The sequence below is a fragment of the Glycine max genome, chromosome 6 (assembly GCF_000004515.6).
Source record: "Glycine max cultivar Williams 82 chromosome 6, Glycine_max_v4.0, whole genome shotgun sequence".
NCBI classification, from domain to species: domain Eukaryota; kingdom Viridiplantae; phylum Streptophyta; class Magnoliopsida; order Fabales; family Fabaceae; genus Glycine; species Glycine max.
The window spans coordinates 44,925,363-44,945,500 of NC_038242.2; the positions used below are offsets into that span (position 1 = coordinate 44,925,363).

General features: G+C 33.8%; 1 protein-coding gene, 1 long non-coding RNA gene and 1 pseudogene across 4 annotated transcripts; all 3 read right to left on the reverse strand.

Annotated features, from left to right (window-relative positions):
* Window positions 1-1,938: 1,938 nt before the first annotated feature.
* Window positions 1,939-2,432, reverse strand: LOC121175078 (uncharacterized). Its single transcript, XR_005892088.1, has 3 exons — window positions 2,328-2,432; window positions 2,098-2,189; window positions 1,939-1,957 (listed from the first exon to the last, which is right to left on the reverse strand). It is a non-coding gene; the product is annotated as an uncharacterized lncRNA (long non-coding RNA).
* A 5,507-nt stretch (window positions 2,433-7,939) lies between these two features.
* On the reverse strand, window positions 7,940-11,133 carry LOC121175016 (protein DETOXIFICATION 21-like; annotated as a pseudogene).
* Window positions 11,134-12,318: 1,185 nt separating this feature from the next.
* LOC100775665 (scarecrow-like protein 21) lies at window positions 12,319-15,831 on the reverse strand. 3 transcript variants are annotated; one of them, XM_006582175.3, is made up of 2 exons: window positions 15,695-15,831; window positions 12,319-14,330 (listed from the first exon to the last, which is right to left on the reverse strand). In XM_006582175.3, exon 2 carries the CDS (start codon window positions 14,237-14,239, stop codon window positions 12,533-12,535), a length of 1,707 nt encoding a protein of 568 aa, XP_006582238.1. In that variant the 5' UTR covers window positions 14,240-14,330; window positions 15,695-15,831; the 3' UTR covers window positions 12,319-12,532. The 3 variants fall into 3 exon arrangements, with proteins under 3 accessions (XP_006582238.1, XP_006582237.1, XP_003526176.1); XM_006582174.3 differs by having other exon boundaries at window positions 15,662-15,818; XM_003526128.4 differs by having other exon boundaries at window positions 15,102-15,804.
* Between the last annotated feature and the right edge of the window lie 4,307 nt (window positions 15,832-20,138).

Sequence of the window (20,138 nt, forward strand, 5' to 3'; positions counted from 1 at the left end):
CCTCCCTGGGAATATAATCAAGTGATGCATACACTACTACAAAAACGTTATTCTACGACGGTCGAATACGGCCTACAATGACGGTGGATGACCGTCGTAGATTTCAACATCGTGGAATGTCGAAACCTTCAACGACGGTGCAACAATGACCATCTTAGAAGTCGCAGTTTTCAACGATCTTCCTAAAGCAACACCATCTTAAAGGTCGCAACTTTCAAAGACGATGCTGACATCAGCACGTCTTAGAAGGTCAGCATTCTAAGACGGTGCTGATGTAAGCACCGTCTTAGAATGCTACCTTTCAAAGACAGTGTTGATGTAAGCACCGTCTTTGAATGCTGACCTTCTAAGACGTGCTGATCTCAGCACCGTCTTAGAATGCTACCTTTCAAAGACGGTGTTGATGTAAGCACCGTCTTAGAATGCTGACCTTCTAAGACGTGCTGATGTAAGCATCGTCTTAGAAGGTGTACCTTTCAAAGATGTGCTTACATTAGCACCATTATTGAATAAAAAAATTAATTATTTTTATTTGTTCTGATTGATATCCCATCAGAAAAAATAAAAATAATTAAAAATATTAACAATTATTATCAAAATGTATTTAATTCATTTAAATAATAATTGTATACATAAATTTGACTACTAATATGAGGAAAAAAAATGAAAAGAGTATTCAACCATGAAAGTGAAACGACAGGTTTTGACCTTACAGCAAGTAAAGCCCTATATCAGAAAGAGTGTCACCTGGAAAAAAAACAATATACATATATAGAAGAGGCTCATATACAGTCTCAGAAAAAAAAAAAAGAGAAATTAAAGAATATAGGATAATGATAGGAATACAATTAAATTGACACAGACTTCCACTTCCACAAATATAAAATTTCAGTCTGCACAAGAGAATTTCTTTTTAAATTGAATTCATCTAACATTATTGAGGAACATTAGAATAACACAACCATTGAAATAAGATACATTGAAATAAGATACAAGCTTACAAACAAAACATACTGCAACAAAGTTTCTACAATCAGAAATTATAATGAAAGCTTTGTATGTGTATATATATATGAGCACAAGGATAATAAATAGATTGCAAAATGAGGATGAGAAAGCATATATGGCAGAGCTTTGAGAGATCCAAGCAGGTATAATATGAAAAAAGACCAAATAAAATAATAAATATAAAGAAGCTTGCTAGCAATGTCATTACTACAGCTATTATAAAGGGAGGTGTTTTGTTTCTTTTTTCCACTTTGTATTCAGGAGGTGAGCACCAATTGTGCACTCTAAACTAATCAAAATTCAATAATAATAAAAAATTACAAGTTTAATAATAAAACTCTAAACTTTTTAAAATAATTAGTGCCCTTAGTACTAAGATTTACAAGGATTTACCAAAACCTAGTACTGTGATGAGAGCATGAATACAAGGATTTGCCCTTCCAAGTGAATGGTAAAAGAATTTGTACAACGTAGATTGTATTCATAATCTCATATTTGTGCACCTACAATGTGGATATATATTCAATACAAAATGTGAAATAGACAACTAAATTGGGAAATATAACTCATCCTATTTAGAGATGGGTTGATGAATTGTAAAATGATGCGTTCCAAGCCTATATATTTGTGAAATTTCATCACCTTAGTATCAGCTTTGTCATTAGTCTCTTGATCATGTCCAGAAGGTTCCCTTGATTCGTGAGGTGTACATTCAGACTGGACAAATAAAATTCAAAAGACTGTTATTAACAAGTTTTCCCATAAAACAATGCAACTCACTAACAAAAGGGAAATTCCTACATTCTTACCTTGTTCCGCATGCTTTTACAGAGCATTTCATGTAAACAAAAATAGCAATCTAGTCACCTCGGTACGATATTTGTTTAAAAGGGTTGATATCCAGTGCAAAGCTTCGATTCAAGTAGCCTCCAGTTCACTAGATAATTGCCTGGTCAGTCAAACCATCCCAAAAATCATTCTACAGAATAATCAGTGCAAAATAGAGTACTTGGCTAAATACAAAGGACCCTCAATCATTTTTCAATAGCTTCTATAGTAGTCAAACCACCCTAGAAAGAAAAACCATACCTCCTGGCAATGGACAGGATTGCTCCTACATCAAACGCTTCAGCTGGATCTGCCTTGAGGGCACGTAGCTCTTCATTGGTTTCACGAGCAACCTAACATATAAGCGATAGATAATTTCAAATTTATAGATTAAATGGAAGGAAGCAATGTCATTAAAAAAAAGCTATAAAAAAACAGAAAGCAAAACAATAAATGAGGAAAGAAAAAAAGAAATTCTCAAGAGAACCTACAACTCTAATTTTCTCTTCTTTATCTGCTATACAAGGCAAAATGGCTCCAAGAATGTCAGCATAATATGGAACAAGCTGGTCTCCACCAAGCTTGACAAACTCATTGTTGGACAATGGCAAACTGAAGCCACAATTGTTTCATTGTGATGTCCCACATCGGAAATATAATATTCCTTTTCTTTATTCCCAAATTTCCTAACTGATTTTAAACAGTTTTGATTGTTATTCTTTTAACAAATATTTCCTTTTTTAATGCTCTTGATTAGCTATAAACCAAATAGCATAACCTCCACTTTATTAGCAATTCTCTAACGGTCAATTTGTTGAATGTGTAGCTAATAATTATGATTTGTGGACAGGAAAAGAAAAAGACGTTTTTCATTGTTTTGCTATTAAAAAGAGGACTGTCATAGTCTTGAAAAGTCTTGCACAGGCAGAAAAATAATTTTCAATTCTTTTCTTATTATCTACTTCTAAAATTATGGGCAATTGTTCTGTGATTTCCATAGCCTAAGGCCACGAGTGCACGTGTTCATAGGCTCATTGTGTTAACCTTGGGGAGCAGTCGGCAAACTAGATTGCATCAAGGTCTAGCCGAATTTTGCTTTCAAGGCAGTGATTTTTCACGGCACAACAAACCTCCAATCTGTGTTATATTTTTCTGTTTTGTACTTCTGACTTCTAGTTTTTTCCAACAAATTTGAAAGCAAAATTTATTTTTTCCTTGCATTAAGTACTAAACAGAAATCGCTGGAAGTCTGTCAAAAATCATTCTGGATATGTCAAAAATAGAACCTCTAGACGACTCAAATTATAGGAGATGGTCTCAAAACTGTTGATTTTGTTTGAAGCCTTAGAGGTTGATTATGTGCTATTTGAAGATCCTCCCGCTGATGTCAACGCTTCTGAATCATCTACTCCTGAAACTCCTGCTACCCCTGTCGTCACACCGCTTCTTGCAGAAACCAAGAAAGCTGACGAAGAAGCAAAGAAGAAATATGAAAAGGACAACAAAACTGCTAGAGGTCATCTACTAACTCATATGGCAGATAATCTGTTTGATCTATTCATTAATCAAAAGTCTGCGAAAACAATATGGTACACTCTGCTGAAACATTACGGCGATGACGATGCTGGAAGAAAGAAATATGTGGTAGGAAATTGGCTGCGTTTCCAAATGATGGATGACAAACCAATCATGGAGCAGATTCATGAGTATGAGAATCTAGTTGGTGATATACTAAATGAAGGAATGAAGATGTGTGAGATATTGCAGGCTAATGTGCTTCTAGAAAAATTTCCACCTTCGTGGAGTGACTACCGCAACCAACTGAAACACAAGAAGAGGGACTTGTCACTTCAAGAATTAATAAATCATATGAAGACAGAGGAGGCCAGCCGACTTAAAGATAAGCATGTTTTACATTCTGTAAATTCAGTTAATGCTAATGTTGTTGAGTTTGCTAGTCAAAACAGGTCATAAAGCTTATGAGTGCAAACTGAGGAAGGGACAACAATCTAACAACTCGAAACCTGCTGCACCACATGCTCCTCAAGCACATCTAGCAGAAAATGAAGAAGTGATAGCTGTTGTGGTAGTGGAGGCAAACATGGTCGACAACAAGGTGGACTGGATTCTAGATACCGGTGCTTCTAAACACTTATGCGCCAACAAAGAGCTTTTTCACCAGATTGAGGATGCTGATGACGGAGAATGTGTTTTCATGGGAAATTCAGCTACAGCTGGAGTGCTTGGTAAAGGAAAGATTCTCTTTAAACTTACTTCTGGAAAAACATTATCTTTGAGTGATGTTTTGTATGTTCCCTCTCTGCGTAGGAACCTAATTTCTGGTAGTTGTCTAAATAGAGCTGGATTAAAATTGGTTTTTGAAGCTGACAAAGTAGTAATAACTAGAAATGATGAACGCTATGTTATTAAGTTCTGGTATGTCTACCCAAATGTGGGGGGAAGCCATTTTGTCGGCCTGTTATATACTAAATAGAGTTCCCCATAAACGACTAGATAAAACTCCCTATGAATTATGGAAAGGATTTGCGCCAAATTTAAATTTTTTTAAAAGTATGGGGATGTCTTGCTAAGGTAGCTCTACCAGATTTCAAGAGGACTAATGTAGGTACCAAAACTTTTGATTGTGTGTTTATTGGATATGCTCAAAATAGTGCTGCTTATAGGTTCTTGCGTTTGAATGATAATTCTATTTGTGAATCTAGAAATGCAGAATTTTTTGAACAAGAATTTCCTTTAACAAAACATGTTAATGAATTGATTTCTTCTTGTAATACTACTTTAGTGCCTTTACATTTGCGTACTTCTTCCTCTGTAACAAATGAACAAGTTAATGAACCTAGAAGAAGTAAAAGGAAGAGAATAGAAAGTAGTTTTGGACCAGATTTTGTTACTGCTTTCGTGGTTGAAAACAATGATGTCGATAAAATAAATGATGTTTTTGTATCTACTTTTCTCATTGAGGAAGATCCTAAAACTTATAATGAGGCTGTAACTTCCATTGATGCCAATTTTTGGAAAGAGGCAATTAATAGTGAATTAGATTCTATCATGTATAATCATACTTGGGATTTAGTTGACTTACCTAAGGGAAGTAAACCAATTAGATGCAAATGGATTTTTAGAAAGAAATTAAGAACTGATGGAACCATTGATAAATTTAAGGCTAGATTAGTAGTTGTTGGTTACACACAAAAGAAAGAAATTGACTATTTTGATACATATTCTCCTGTTACTAAAATTTCCACAATTCGTTCTCTTGTTGCTTTGGCTGCTATTCATGGACTTATAGTGCATCAAATGGATGTTAAGACAGCTTTTCTTAATGGTGATTTGAGAGAGGAAATTTATGTGGAACAACCTGAGGGCTATGTGATTCAAGGTCAAGAGAACAAAGTGTGTAAGTTGAGAAAATCATTATATAGCCTTAAACAGGCTCCCAAACAATGGTATGAAAAATTTGACCAAACTTTGGTAAGTGATGGTTATATTGTGAATTCATCTGACACTTGTGTTTACTCTAAATTGTTTGGACAAGAATGTGTGATAATATGTTTATATGTTGATGACATGTTAATTTTCGGTACTAATGTGACTGTAGTGGAAAAGACCAAATTATTCTTATCTTCTCATTTTGATATGAAAGATCTAGGAGAAGCTAATGTGATTCTTGGAGTTAAAATGAGAAAAAGTGATAATGGTTTTTCCTTGTGTCAGTCACATTATATTGAAAAGATACTTAAAAAATTTAACTGTTATGATGAATTACCTGTGAGAACTCCCTATGATCCTAGCATACATCTTAAGGAAAAACAATGGTTCTAGTGTTTCACAAACTGAATATGCTAAAATCATAGGGAGTGTTATGTTTCTCATGCATTGTACTAGACCTGACATAGCATATGCTGTGAGTAGACTAAGCAGATATACTCACAATCCAGGTAATGAACATTGGACTGCACTTCGTCACTTACTCAGGTATCTTAAAGGTACTATGGATTGGTGTTTGCATTTTTATAAATTTCCTGCTGTGTTAGAAGGATTTTGTGATGCAAATTGGGTTACTGATAATGATGAAGTAAGTTCCACTAGTGGATATGTTTTTACTTTAGGTGGAGGTGCCATATCATGGAAGTCTTCCAAGCAAACTTGTATAGCACGTTCAACTATGGAATCAAAATTTATTGCTCTTGATTTAGCAGGTCAAGAAGCTGAATGGTTGAGAAACTTGTTGGCAGATGTGCCATTGTGGGGGAAACGGTCTATACCAGTTTCTCTTCATTGTGACTCTGAAGCAGCTATTGGAATTGCTAAGAACAGTGTTTACAATGGAAAAAGGAGACACATACGCATTAGACACAGTTCAGTCAGAGAATTGTTTAAAAATGGTGTGATCTCATTACAGTTTGTTAGATCAGAGAACAACTTGGCAGATCCGTTCACTAAAGGTCTAACAAAGAAAGTTGTACTTGAATCATCGAGGGGGATGGGGCTTAAGCCTTTGTGTTGAGGAAAGTATGGTGGATACCATCAATGGTCAAACGAAACCATATGATTACTCTATTGTATTACATTTCTCATCTCCATGACATGTGGTAATACATTGTGGATAGGTTGAACTTTCAGTTCTTAATGAGTGCATAGCCTTAATTATTAGGTGGTCCATATGAATTGGACTTGATGGACTCACCGCTTGTTATTTTGAAAGATGAGAATTTTTTGCTCTTAATGAATCCATAGCCTCTTTGGTGGTGCTTTTGAGACGCACTTGATGGATTCAACTTCGTGAGAGTGAAGGTGGGCCGCCTTCTATGAAAGAATTAGGCTTTCTTTCTAGAGCTCTCATTAGTATCCAAGGTGTGCGCATGGCCATTAAAAGCGCTGGTTTGTAATATCGCGGAAATCACAAATATTAGAGAAATACATGTGTTGTAAGGGTCTCATTTGAAAACTTGGTAGTTCAAGAGTAATTCACTACCTAGACACAATTGTTGCCTTACTTCATTATGTATCAATTCAATCATTATGATATTGATACTTAAATGTTACTCTCTCTTTTGCCCAGAAATTGTTTTTTTTTTTCCAGCTTTACCATTGGTGGGGGATTGTTGGACAATGGCAAACTGAAGCCACAATTGTTTCATTGTGATGTCCCACATCGGAAATATAATATTCCTTCTCTTTATTCCCAAATTTCCTAACTGATTTTAAACAGTTTTGATTGTTATTCTTTTAACAAATATTTCCTTTTTTAATGCTCTTGATTAGCTATAAACCAAATAGCATAACCTCCACTTTATTAGCAATTCTCTAACGGTCAATTTGTTGAATGTGTAGCTAATAATTATGATTTGTGGACAGGAAAAGAAAAAGACGTTTTTCATTGTTTTGCTATTAAAAAGAGGACTGTCATAGTCTTGAAAAGTCTTGCACAGGCAGAAAAATAATTTTCAATTCTTTTCTTATTATCTACTTCTAAAATTATGGGCAATTGTTCTGTGATTTCCATAGCCTAAGGCCACGAGTGCACGTGTTCATAGGCTCGTTGTGTTAACCTTGGGGAGTAGTCGGCAAACTAGATTGCATCAAGGTCTAGCCGAATTTTGCTTTCAAGAAAGTGATTTTTCACGGCACAACAAACCTCCAATCTGTGTTATATTTTTCTGTTTTGTACTTCTGACTTCTAGTTTTTTCCAACACTCATTTATCTGTAAAAATGAGAACACAAACATTATTTAAATTTAAATAAAAAGAAAATGAATCACAAAACAGTAATTAATAATTTTTCTTTTTGATATAGAAAGAATTTTTAGCTTTAAAGAGATGCCAATCCTAAGCATAAAGTATTATAAGAGCAAATGGTTTACTATCAAGTCAAAGAATTGTAGTACCACTTACCCATGTGATAGCTGTTAGCCTAGTGAATTCATCTGGAGAAACTGCCCTCTGTACCAGGATTTCAGCCATGCGACCATAATCTAAAAACTTCAAGAGTAGCACTGCTCGAGTCAAAAAATGATAAATGAACAAAAAACTTTGCTTTTGTGTCAAAGTAGTAGTTGAAAATGAGCCACAGCTTTGTTAATTAATCAATACAAGCACAAGCTAACAGGTATATCAACCCTAAAAGATGGATTAGGGGAAAGATAAAAAAATGGACAATGGCTGCAATAAATTTTACTTGTACAGCAGAAATGGGGAAACCATAAAAAAAAGGGATAATGACCATTCTTCACGTTACAGATGATTAGGTAGTAGACTTTCATTTTGTATAAAATGTTGAGAAAGAAAATGACCATTCTTCAAACAATACACTTACCATCAAGAAAATCAGGAAGAAACCCCAGCATATCAATATATGGGACACTATCCAATACAGTAATCCATCCTACCAAAAACTGACGAACATATGGATTCAACACATTCATGCGCTCCCTCAGCAGTGGTATGAATTCTTCAATACTAAAGATCAAAAAACAAAATGGAAGGGAATGAGGCAGTGTAAGTTCGAGTGAAGGGGAATAGGTTGACTTTTATTATTTCATTTTGGTTATGAAAAGTGAAAGTTGCTTCATTTAATACGAGATTGCTTCACACCTTGTGGTGTTTACACCTCTTGCCTATCGAAGCTTTGTTCAAAAACTGCATTCAGAGATCTCTTTTCGAAAATTTAAAAGACTAGATACAGAGAAACAAATAATATAGACTTAAGAGAATGGTGCACCTGAATTGATCACTTTCGGTCACAAGATCCTGAAATAAGGACCCTGAAATATGACGGAATAAGTAATTGAATTCACACTATGAAATTGACATATTCCAGGGAAATGTGAATAAAAACCAAAAGAAAACTATGAAGAATTGACATCACCTGAGGACCAGGATAGCCACCAACGGGCCAACCTAATTACCATTTCACATTTGTTTGAAGTAAGGTGTACTCTTGTTATAACAAATTAAACACAAGAGATATAGAAAAAGAATGAAAAATCTAATAAGATATATAATTAATAAATAAATAATATATGCATGTAACATTTTTTATACTTTTATCTCATTACAAATAATATATGATAAGTAATTTAATTAACTACCAACAAAATCATATAAAGGATAATTTTTTATTGATAATGTAAATAATAGTTTATACACAGACTACGTCCAGTCAAGTCATACCACACTTCTTTTAGGAAATAAACTAGCTTAATGATTTTATAAAAGTATAACTAGTTAAAAATGTTACACCTTAAGTCATTCAAAAAATATTTTAAAGCCTAACAGATTATTTTATTATATAAATGTAAATGTTTATATAAACCTTTATGTTATTATTATTATTATTATTTTGAAGTCTGATTGCAAAATGAATTTGTAAATAAGTTATCGTGTATCTTATATTAGACCTTAAAGATAAGCTTATAAAACATAAGTTAGACTCATTTTTTATAAAAGGTTCATTTGTTTAAATTTTTTTTTAAAAAAAACATACTAAAAATTAATAATTAAGCAGTTTTTCATGTGTTTGTCTAAATTATTTTTTTGTTAAGAAAACAGAAAATTGCTTTTTTTAATAAACAAACTTTATCTACTTTTAGAAAAAACATTTTAAAAACATTCTTAAAAAAATATTCAAATATGCATTTATACTATGATTAAATAAACAGATTAATTTCAATATGAACAAGCAGGGATATCATGTCCCTTATATCTTATTATGAAATTTAGAAGCAAAAGTAAAAGAACAAGATTACCATATGGCAAGAGCATTAATTGACACTTCAGCATTTTTCATGTTGCCTGTAACAAGAATCAAAACAGTGTTGTACCAGATCTCAAGATTGTAAAAGGAACCATAGTTTATGTCAGGGCACTTAGTCATTATAAACAGAAGTTGGCCAATGTTTGGAATCCAATATGCTAAAAGTGTTGATGTCATTGCACCGTTGAGCCCAAACTTGAACTGAACAGTTAAAAGCCATGACAACAAAACATGAATTGAAATTGAAACTACTGCAAGGTAGGCAATGATCTTGTTCTTGCTCTGTGATTGTAGGAACATTTGGCAGGTGAATGAGACAGAGAAAGCAAATATTATACCTATTGAAATTTTTTGGATTTCACATTTTAGATAACTAGCTAAAGAGAATTGGGTGAAGAGAGAATTAATGTTGTATTTGGATGGAGAATTTTAACATTTCAAGAAAATTAAAATACATGAAATTTGAATTGCTATGATTTAAATTTCATTCATTTTTGGGTGCTTTTGTTTGGATTGAGTAATTTAATTTCATCCAAAGGTAGAGAGACACTAACCAATGCACCATTTACAAACCTGACTAGGACAGTCATAACAATGGCATAGGCTACTAGTTCAGTTGACCCAATATGCCCAATGAAGGATTGACTAACCACCATGATTCTAAACGTTGAAAACCTTGTGAATATGGCAGGGCCTGCTACCACCCACATCTTCTTGCTTTCTTCCCATGCCCTTTTCCTCAATGACTCTTCCTTTTCAACACTCTGTTTATAGCACAAATTTATTGTCAAATTTATATTAGATATACTTTTTAAAAAAAGAGATCCAAAAAACATCTTTCCAGCAACGCAAGGCTTTTGTGTTCAGATAATGTTGTCACAACTACAAGAGTAGAACAACATCTTTCCAGCAAGCATTTTAGTGAAGTGTTTCCAATCACTGCACATAAGTAATTGATTTGTTAACTGAACGAAGCAAACCAAACTTGGGACAAATCCTGTTGAAAGCTTGAGACTAACTATTTATCTTAAAATAAAACTATAATTAAGCACTAAGTAAGATTACCAAAAGTAATGCTCGACGTAGGTTCATTAAAACATACCTATCAACACTGAAAGGTTTGTCAATATGGAAGAGGCATAATAGTGATACTGATACAGTGGGAGGCATCTATTTCACATAAATGATGCCTTCTTCAGGATCTTCACCATCCCAATCATCGTCATCCTCATTTGGTGATGAATCCAACAGCTCCTTGTTTTGGCTCTTGTGATTCTTTAATTTATCTAATATAGCAATAACCTGAAAATATGAAGCGGTGAGGTGGAGCTAGGAAAGCAACGATACTCGCTGGAATCGTAGCCGGAGCCGAAGGCTTCTTCGATGACCAACACCTTCATTTCACAAACCTCCGCCACCGCCGACAGTGAAGATGGAGACGGAGAATCTCTTTGTGGCGGCGTGAAGTTTGTTAATGCGTCAGGGCCATGAAGACGAATTATGACATCATAGTAAACCATAGCAGCTTCTTCGGTAGTGTCATAGGTTCCCAACCAGAGATGCACTCATCTTGCCAGATTCCGAACCTCCGCCACCCATTTCCCCCACAGCCGTTGTCGGACGCCGCGGAACTTCTTCTCAGAGAAGGGATCTATGATTTTCTTCCTCATCTCACATGAGGCATTTGAGGAAACCAAATGCCTCAACACAGCCAAATGCAGAACGCCAAACACACACATCTGAGAAGAATGCAGTGCAAAGGATGGATTAGGGATTTTGAAATTGTGTGAAGAGTGAAGGAGCGTCTGAGTGTGAGAAGAAAGAGAGAGAGAGTGACCAGTCGCAGAAGTCGAGGCGACGAAGCACGCTGCCCAATAAGAGAGAAAGTGAAAAGGTGTAAACTTTCAAAGACAGTTTTGTATAAAATCGCCTTTGTACAGAACTCAATTACTACGGTTTTTGAATAACCGTACTTAAATTCAAAATTTTAATTTACATAATTACAATACTGCCACTATGTCATTTTCAAAGACGGCCTATGCCGACCGTAGTTATTAATGCGTCGTAATTTATTATTATTGTAGTAGTGATAATCTGGGAATAATCAAGCAAAGGAACAATGTCAAGTAGATATTGTTGGGAAGGGTCTGATCTGAATATCCTTGAACAGAATAGACCATGCCAGTTGCCATTTTACAGTCACGGATGAATGGACTGTTTTATGACAATTGGGCATTAGTGCCAAAGAACAAAAGAGAAATGAATTTTTGGAGTCCCACCGGATAATGACTGAAACGAGAATACAGTGAGTGAAGGGGCTCAGTCACTTTTACAATCACAAGTTTCTATGATAGCATTGAAGTTCCTTCTTTTTCTTCCATGTACTTGTGTTTCTGACTGTAAATATACCAAATGACCAGTGTGTAATTGTGGTTATGTATAGCTAGTTGTATTGGTTATGTATCCGATAAAACAATCGTCCTGGTGCCCAAAAAGGAACATGGAAAACCAACCATGCCGGCCCCAACATCAAAAGTAACCGCCCTGATGTCATTAATCAGCTTCTGCAAAAATTACCATTATTTATACAAAATGGTAATGCACATCGGATAAGAATGTAGCAAACTGTCAGCAATCTTATTGTGAATTCATTTAATTTTGTATTGGAGACAAAGGATAAGTTTCAGGTACAAGTACAATATATGTAGATCAAAACACTGCACATACTTAAACAACTCATAAAAGAATTGGTATACAGTAATCTGTAATTCTGCATCACTATGACATGATACTCCATAGACTAATTTATGAAACAGTGATCTTTAAAACAATTATAACTAACACATGGCCCTGGAAATCAATATAAACCTCAGTCAGCAACATATTTGTACCACTACATTATTTCCTGTCTGCATGTAATCAATGCCAAGCTGAAGCTGAAATCAAATTTCTGTCCTTCCATCCCAGTAGCATGGCCCCATCCTTCTCCACAAGATTATAATGTTCTGAATAGCACCTCAGCAGGCTTCTTATGACAGAATTCACATAAGAACTCAAAGGATATTGACGAAAGCCAGCCATTGTTAATCTCGACTTCCACTTTCCTAACAGCTCATGTCTCTCTACCCTTTCTTTCCCTTCGCAAGCTATAATGTTGACAATATCCCGAGCCAAACAATGTTGCTCCACATTAACCCGCTCCTTGCTCTTTCTCGGAAGAGACACATCAATGGACTCGAAAATTGCCAAGTAGTAATCCAAGGTTTCTATAAACCTGTTGAAGAAGGGAGTGGTATTTGTGTTCGATTCTTGCTCTACCAAAGTAGTTACCTTGGGAGAAAGTGATTTCACCAATCTCAAAAGTCCATCCCTTGGATTACTCATATCAACACTTTCATCAGCTGTATGATGGAGTTGCAAAGGGAAGTTCACAGCCAAAGCCTCACCAGGCCTAACATCAAGCATGTCTTTTGTCACATCTGGAGCTAAAACAGGCACGCCATGGAACTCAACTGGGATGTTAAATGTCTGAGAGATTGCAGCCAACCTTTTCCCAACGGCTTCCAATCCATCACCCCGAACATATTTAGAAAGTTGATCGTCAATCCCTGTGATCCGCACATGGGGAGCTCCACCAGGTCTTGCTGCAAGTGCTTGAAGAAGTGTCATCCATTGAGTTCCCTGACCAATCTGAAAGTCTATGATATGAATTAGGTCCTCATTCCTACATGCTTCAGCAATAGCGCCGTTGGCAGCCATGTAACCAAATTTTAAGTAGGGACAGATTTCATACAGTAGCTGCATGTAAGAGAGTAAGTCTTTTCCCTCAGGCTCTCTGCATCTTAGGGCATGGTAGATGTTATTTCCTGATGCCTCCTTCCTTGCAACAAGCCCTTCTACCAAATAAGCACCCAGGCGCTGGATTGGCTCCCCAGTTATAGACACAGCACTTCTAGCCTTCTCTATTAACTGATCAAAACCTTTCATGTTGTTTTCAGACAAGGCTTTGGCACATACAATCAGCAATTGTTTCAAATTGCTTGATGGGAATCCCTGTAGCAACGCTTCCTCCATTGATTTGTGACGCTTCTCTACATATGCAACATCACTTGATTGGCCCTCATGGCTCCAAGACCTATTTCTTTGGTCAGATGCTGTTGGCCTACTGCTATCACCCAAAGAAGTGCTTGATGTGGTGACTTGATCTTCATCATCAGGTGCCATCAAAGAAGTTTCTAATTCCAGCAATGCATGTCTGGTTTCATGGTCATAACTTGCATCCTGTGGAAAAAAGCTCCTAGTAGATAGATGCAATCCGTCTTCGAGATGGTCTACAGATGAGACCGGCCTATGCAAATAATGATTGCTTTCCTGCAAAGAGTTACAGGAGTTGACACCAGAGTGAATTTCCCCGCAGTTGTGCTGCTCCTGGCTGTCACTTAATGCAGAAGAAACAGTATCAGAATCAAAATGAGTAGAAAGGGCCGAATTAGGTGAGTTTCCTATATCAAGTTTCAAGGATCCAAGCAACCGGTTGGATATTGGTGAAATAGGAGTACAAGATGATGCGCAAGGGAATCCTGCTGAACTAATTACGTTGAAACTTGAAAACTGATTCAAGTCCATCCTATGATGATGGCCTCAGCTAAAAGCAGCTGTCTTGATAAAGTTCTGCTTGGGACTTGTATCCCAACACTTTCAATAATAGCAGATAAACCTTGAAAGGCAGAGAAGTCTTCTGTCAATATTAGCATAACACGACAATGTCATAAAATAATGTTCACAACAACAATCATCGACTAGCCTAACAAGTGGAGAAGCTAGAAGAAACGCGCCATACATAATTGCTCACACATACATACAAGAAATAGATGAACTTGGATAAACTAAAAAAATATGATCTGATTAACACATATAGGGCTATATTTCTGGTAGTTTGTAGATTGAATTAATCACTACTCTCTTAGCCCACAGGAACAAATAGAGCAGAAATTTGGAATATCTGATTTAGCAGGTTGAAGAGGAAAATCAGTGTCAATATCAAATAAATGAAACCAATGAATTTGGAGCAAAAAATTAGATGGGCATAATCATCAAAAAGATTCTTTGAATGTTAAAGTTGTGGTACGGTAGTGCTCTCAGTCTCATCAACAGATTATCATCTACAGAAAATAGGATAAATTATGTATAAACATAGAGTAAAGGAAAAGAAACAAACAGCAATGGAAAATTATACACCATCAGAATTTATTCTAAAGGATGCAATTCCAAAACCCCTCCCATGTGCTTTGAAAAATCACAGAGGAAAAGATTCCTTAATAAATTTTTTCCACATCAAGAGAAAATCTGCTCATACACTAATTTTCTAATATACACCAGGAGAAAGACTGAGACATCACAAACATACCAAATTTCAAGGAGTAAGAATAAACGAAGCATACAATAACAATAATAGTAACAGCAGCAGCAACAACAACAACAACAATACCATGTACGTCACAATTCCTCATTGCAGACCCAAAAACTCCTTAGTTTGAAAACGAGGGCAGTCACATGTATCCAAAAGTTAAACCTTGTTATTTCCTGTTGATGTTATTGTGCAGCTGCCCCACTCCCTGATGCTGAGTTCATGGATGCAGCAACATATACACCTTTCCTACCATACCAAGTTACCCAAAAATGCAGAAAACTTCCTCCAAACCCAGAAAAAGAATCTCTGACCTAATTCAAAGTCCACTAATCCACTCCACCCAAAACCATTTATTCAAGCAAAAAATCTAAATCAAATCAAAATTCAAAACTTCAACTCGGACCCAAATTTTTGCAACTTTCAAAACGCAAGACCCTCAAATCACCAAGGAGTAACAATCAGTTCTATACATCTACCTATGCAAATTAAGACATAACAGGGAAAAACAGATAAATAAACTGATTAATAATACGGTTTCACAAGCAACAACAGCAAGAACATGGTGTTGGAGAAAAGAAAATTGTCTAAGAAAGTGAAAAACATTGTTGTAAGCACTTAGCAATTACTATTAGCATTACCTCCAAGACTGGTTAACCAAATTCAACACCTACCATTAGAAAAGACTTTGATTCAAATACACGTGGAGAGCTAAAATTTTATGGTTTTTTTCGGTGTGGGACTTTGGTTTTGAATGAAAGTGAAGAAGGGGTTGTTTGAATTGAAAAACCGCAAATTGAGAACGGGAAGCGTTCAAAACTGGGTATTTATAGGGGAAGAAAAAGGTGTTGGAAGTTTGACGGGGAGAAACGGTAACGGCGGGGGAGACTCGGTTTGTCGTGGTAGACTGGTAATGTGGGCGCCGTTTTGTAACGGACGTTAAGTGATTGACTGAAAAACGGTTGAAAACGCCTACCAAAGCACACGTTGGCAACTTGCCTTTCGAACATTCCTCACTATGGCCAGCTGGTTCTGTCTCTTTCCTCGTATGTGTTTCGGTCAAGATGGACTAAAATATTTTTTTTCTCATAAATATAAAAATATATTATATTTATTGTTTTAATTCATATATTTTTTATTTTTATAAAATTTAAATTTTTATCTAAACATAAATTCAAATAAATATTTTGACAAAAGTTTACTAAAATTTTCACATGAATAGATTTAAAATATTTTTATATTTAGAAAGAGAAAAAAAATAGATTTTAGTCATGAAAATTTTTGTTTGAGCGTGATTTTTTGGATAATTATTTCATTAAAAAATATAAATAAATGAAAATAAATGAGAGATTAAAAGGATAAGAAAACAAATATGTTATGTAAATTATTATATTTTATTGCATGAAAAATAAAATAAAAAATTAACACGTAGAGTAAATTATTAGTTTTATGTTGTGCTGAAATTTATGGAAATATAGCACACAATTTAAAGAAACTTTGTCCTGTACTCATCTATGTCCCCAGCTACGCGAATTGGGACAGATGTCCGAGGATTCATTAATAGCTGTGGTTTGGTTCCATGCAATGTTTCGGAACCCGAACCAAACTCAACGGTGCACCGTCCTAAGATTCTTAAGCTAGGAATATTAATGTGATGCTGATTTTTATCCTCCTTAGTTAATTTGATTTGATGTAAATGGTATGTTCATGGAACAAGAAAGTTTGGATTTAATTGATAAACAACATACTCATATTTAAAAAAAAAACATTGAATTTAATTCTTGTTGTTAATATAATATATATTTAAAAAAATTAAAAAAAAATATGTTTCCATAATTCTATTCTGATTATTAATATAAGGAACTAATTTTATTCATGAATGTTTATATTTAGTTTATAAGGTTTTCAAATAAAAATTCATGTATTTTTTTATATATATAAACCGTGAATATTTTTATTATTATTATGTCACTGCCTATTCAAAATTCAAATTTAATATTACTCAATAAAATAATTTCACATAATTTATATGCTCTAGTAAGCAAGGATAGAGGGAGGGGGCTGGTAGCAGCCATGCCCCCTAAAATTAATATTTAAATATGATATTCACGAATTTAATATTTTTTTATATTTTATTCTTATAGTTTTTATTACATGATACACAGAACATGAGTTTACCCTTAATATATTCTCCAACTAAAAATAAAAGATTGACTTAGATTTTTCCTATAAAAGTTAGAGTAAGGTGGAAAATAGTTAAAAAAATATATAGATGGTTCGATTAAGTAATTTAAATTATTTCAAAATTGTTATAAACTTCTCAATGATGTTATAAATGTTCAATTCAAGTTTACAATATTTGAAATTAAATAATTAAATTCATATCTGCTAATTTTATTGTTTAAAAATTGTTACAAATATTTTTTTTGAAAATTATTTTAACAAAAATGTGATATCTTATCAAATTTAACACAAATTAAAGTGAATATAATGTTATCCTGATTTTTAATCAAGTATGTGTTATTAAACTTATATTTTTTTCATTAATTCGCTTAATTTTTGTTTTTAATATTTTTGACAGGATGTTAAATTAAATTAATAATCTCTGTAAAAGTTATTTATAATGAAATAACGTATGAGTTATTTTATATAAAAAATTTATTATTTTTTTATTTGTGTTTTATAATACAGTTTCATCAATTTATATAATCTTTTTTTTACTTCTCCTTTAAACCACAAAAGTCAACCATATAACTCTTTTATGTTATTTCTTATTAGTAAATAAGTTTAATTTGCATTGTGAATATGTGAATTCATTTTCTTATAATTTTGTATGTATTCCAAAAAAACTTTTTCTTCTAATTTATTTGTTCATTTATTTATTGACTGCACCGTATATATTATAACATTATATGTATTATCCAAAGATCATATAGGTGTTGAATCAAATGATTATAAACAATTAATTAATATTTTGAATTTAAGGTTGAATTATTCATATATTATTTAAGTTTGATTATTGAGAAAAATAATTTGATTTTATTTATCTTTTAATCGAATTTTAAATTAATCAGAATATATTTTTCGTCTAAACTAAAAAAAAAAAAAAAAAAAATCGTACAGGTTGAGTGGCATTCTCCTTCCTGTACCGGGTTAGGAGGTGCTCCTGGTTCTTGGAGGTATTTTTAGAGATAATAGTGTTAGCCTTGTAACTTTGAACTTTGGGATGCGCTCATAAACAAGGCAGTAAATATGCATCTCTTTTATTCTGAAACGTAATTCTTAAAAATATATACATTTAAAAATATAAAATAAAGCTAATTATATATTATATATAAGACAAAACTTATATACAACTTTTGTGTTATCCTCCAACCAAATTAGAATTTCATCTTAATTGATAATTTTAATAAGAGAATAACATTAAGAACATTTATATATAAATCTAAATTTTTTATTTTTATATGCAAGATTGTAATTGATGTTTTTTTAAAATTATAATTGATATAAATTTAAGATTTTGAGTTTTGACAATGAAATAATTATGAAACTCATAAAGGTACTTTATTTGGCATTACGGTCAAAGTCCGAAAGTCATGTTACTCACTATTGATTAACTCTCCTCACCCACTATTGAGTAATCCTAGCTAGTTTACTTACTATTCCAAATTCGTCTAGGTTAATTGTGCCCTCATTAGTTAATCAAGTTAGTTATCTTTATAACTAATTATAAATAATGTACACCGCTTTTTTCACAATACAAGTAATATAATATCATCTTCTCTTTCATTTTGTTATCATTTCTTTCATTTTTCTAGAGTTGTTTCTTTCGCATTGTGATTTGTTCTTCGTTCTTCATAAGAGAAATCAATTGAAGAGTTCTATTGCGCCACTATTCCGCACTCTGTTTTCACTTCTACATTCTGTTTTTTTCCTCTACGATTTTCGATTTGTTTGATTCTTCAATTCTTTGAAATTTATTTCTATCTTCCTCAATTTCAAAAGAATCTCTACTTTGTTGATTAAACATGAATAATATTTGATTCTTGTGACCAATCTTTCAATGTTCATAGTCACTATTACCTTCACCCTAGTGAAAGTCTTGCACGTTTGTATCTCCTGTTCTTGATCCAATGAATTATAATTCTTGGAGTCATTCAGTGCTTGCTACTTTGAGTACAAAGAACAAGGTTGAATTTGTGGATGTAACTATCTCACAATCAAGCATTCCACATCCTCTGCATTTTGCATGCAAAAGATGCAATAATATGGTGATATCATGGATCGTTCACTCAATCTCAAGCTTTATTCGCCAAAGCCTTCTCTAAATGGATAATGCCAGAGACATATGGAAAGATCTAGAGTCCATATACTCTCAAGGAGATTTATTAAGAATTTCTGATCTACAACAAGTTTATGCAATTCGTCAAGGTGATTGTTCAATTACTGATTATGCTATTTCTGAGAGGATTAAATAATCAATTCAGTAATGTTAGGTCTCGAATTGATTATTTAATCCTCTAAGAAAGGTTAGGCACTCAATGTAGGAAAAAGTTTTGGAACTTGTAGGCAGTGGATCCATCATTAAAATTTGAGACCTAACATTACTAAATTGATTATTTAATCCTCTCAGAAATAGCATAATCAGTAATTGAACAATCACCTTGACGAATTGCATAAACTTGTTGTAGATCAGAGATTCTTAATAAATCTCCTTGAGAGTATATGGACTCTAGATCTTTCCATATGTCTCTGGCATTATCCATTTAGAGAAGGCTTTGGCGAATAAAGCTTGAGATTGAGTGAACGATCCATGATATCACCATATTATTGCATCTTTTGCATGCAAAATGCAGAGGATGTGGAATGCTTGATTGTGAGATAGTTACATCCACAAATTCAACCTTGTTCTTTGTACTCAAAGTAGCAAGCAATGAATGACTCTAAGAATTATAATTCGTTGGATCAAGAACAGGAGATACAAGTGTTATTGCAAGACTTTCACTAGGCTTTGAAGTGGCTAGAAACACATGAGACATCTTAAATGGATCTAGTATGTTAGCTTCCAAATCAATTAGTACCCCAATGGATTATGGAACCAAGTTACATGTCAATTCT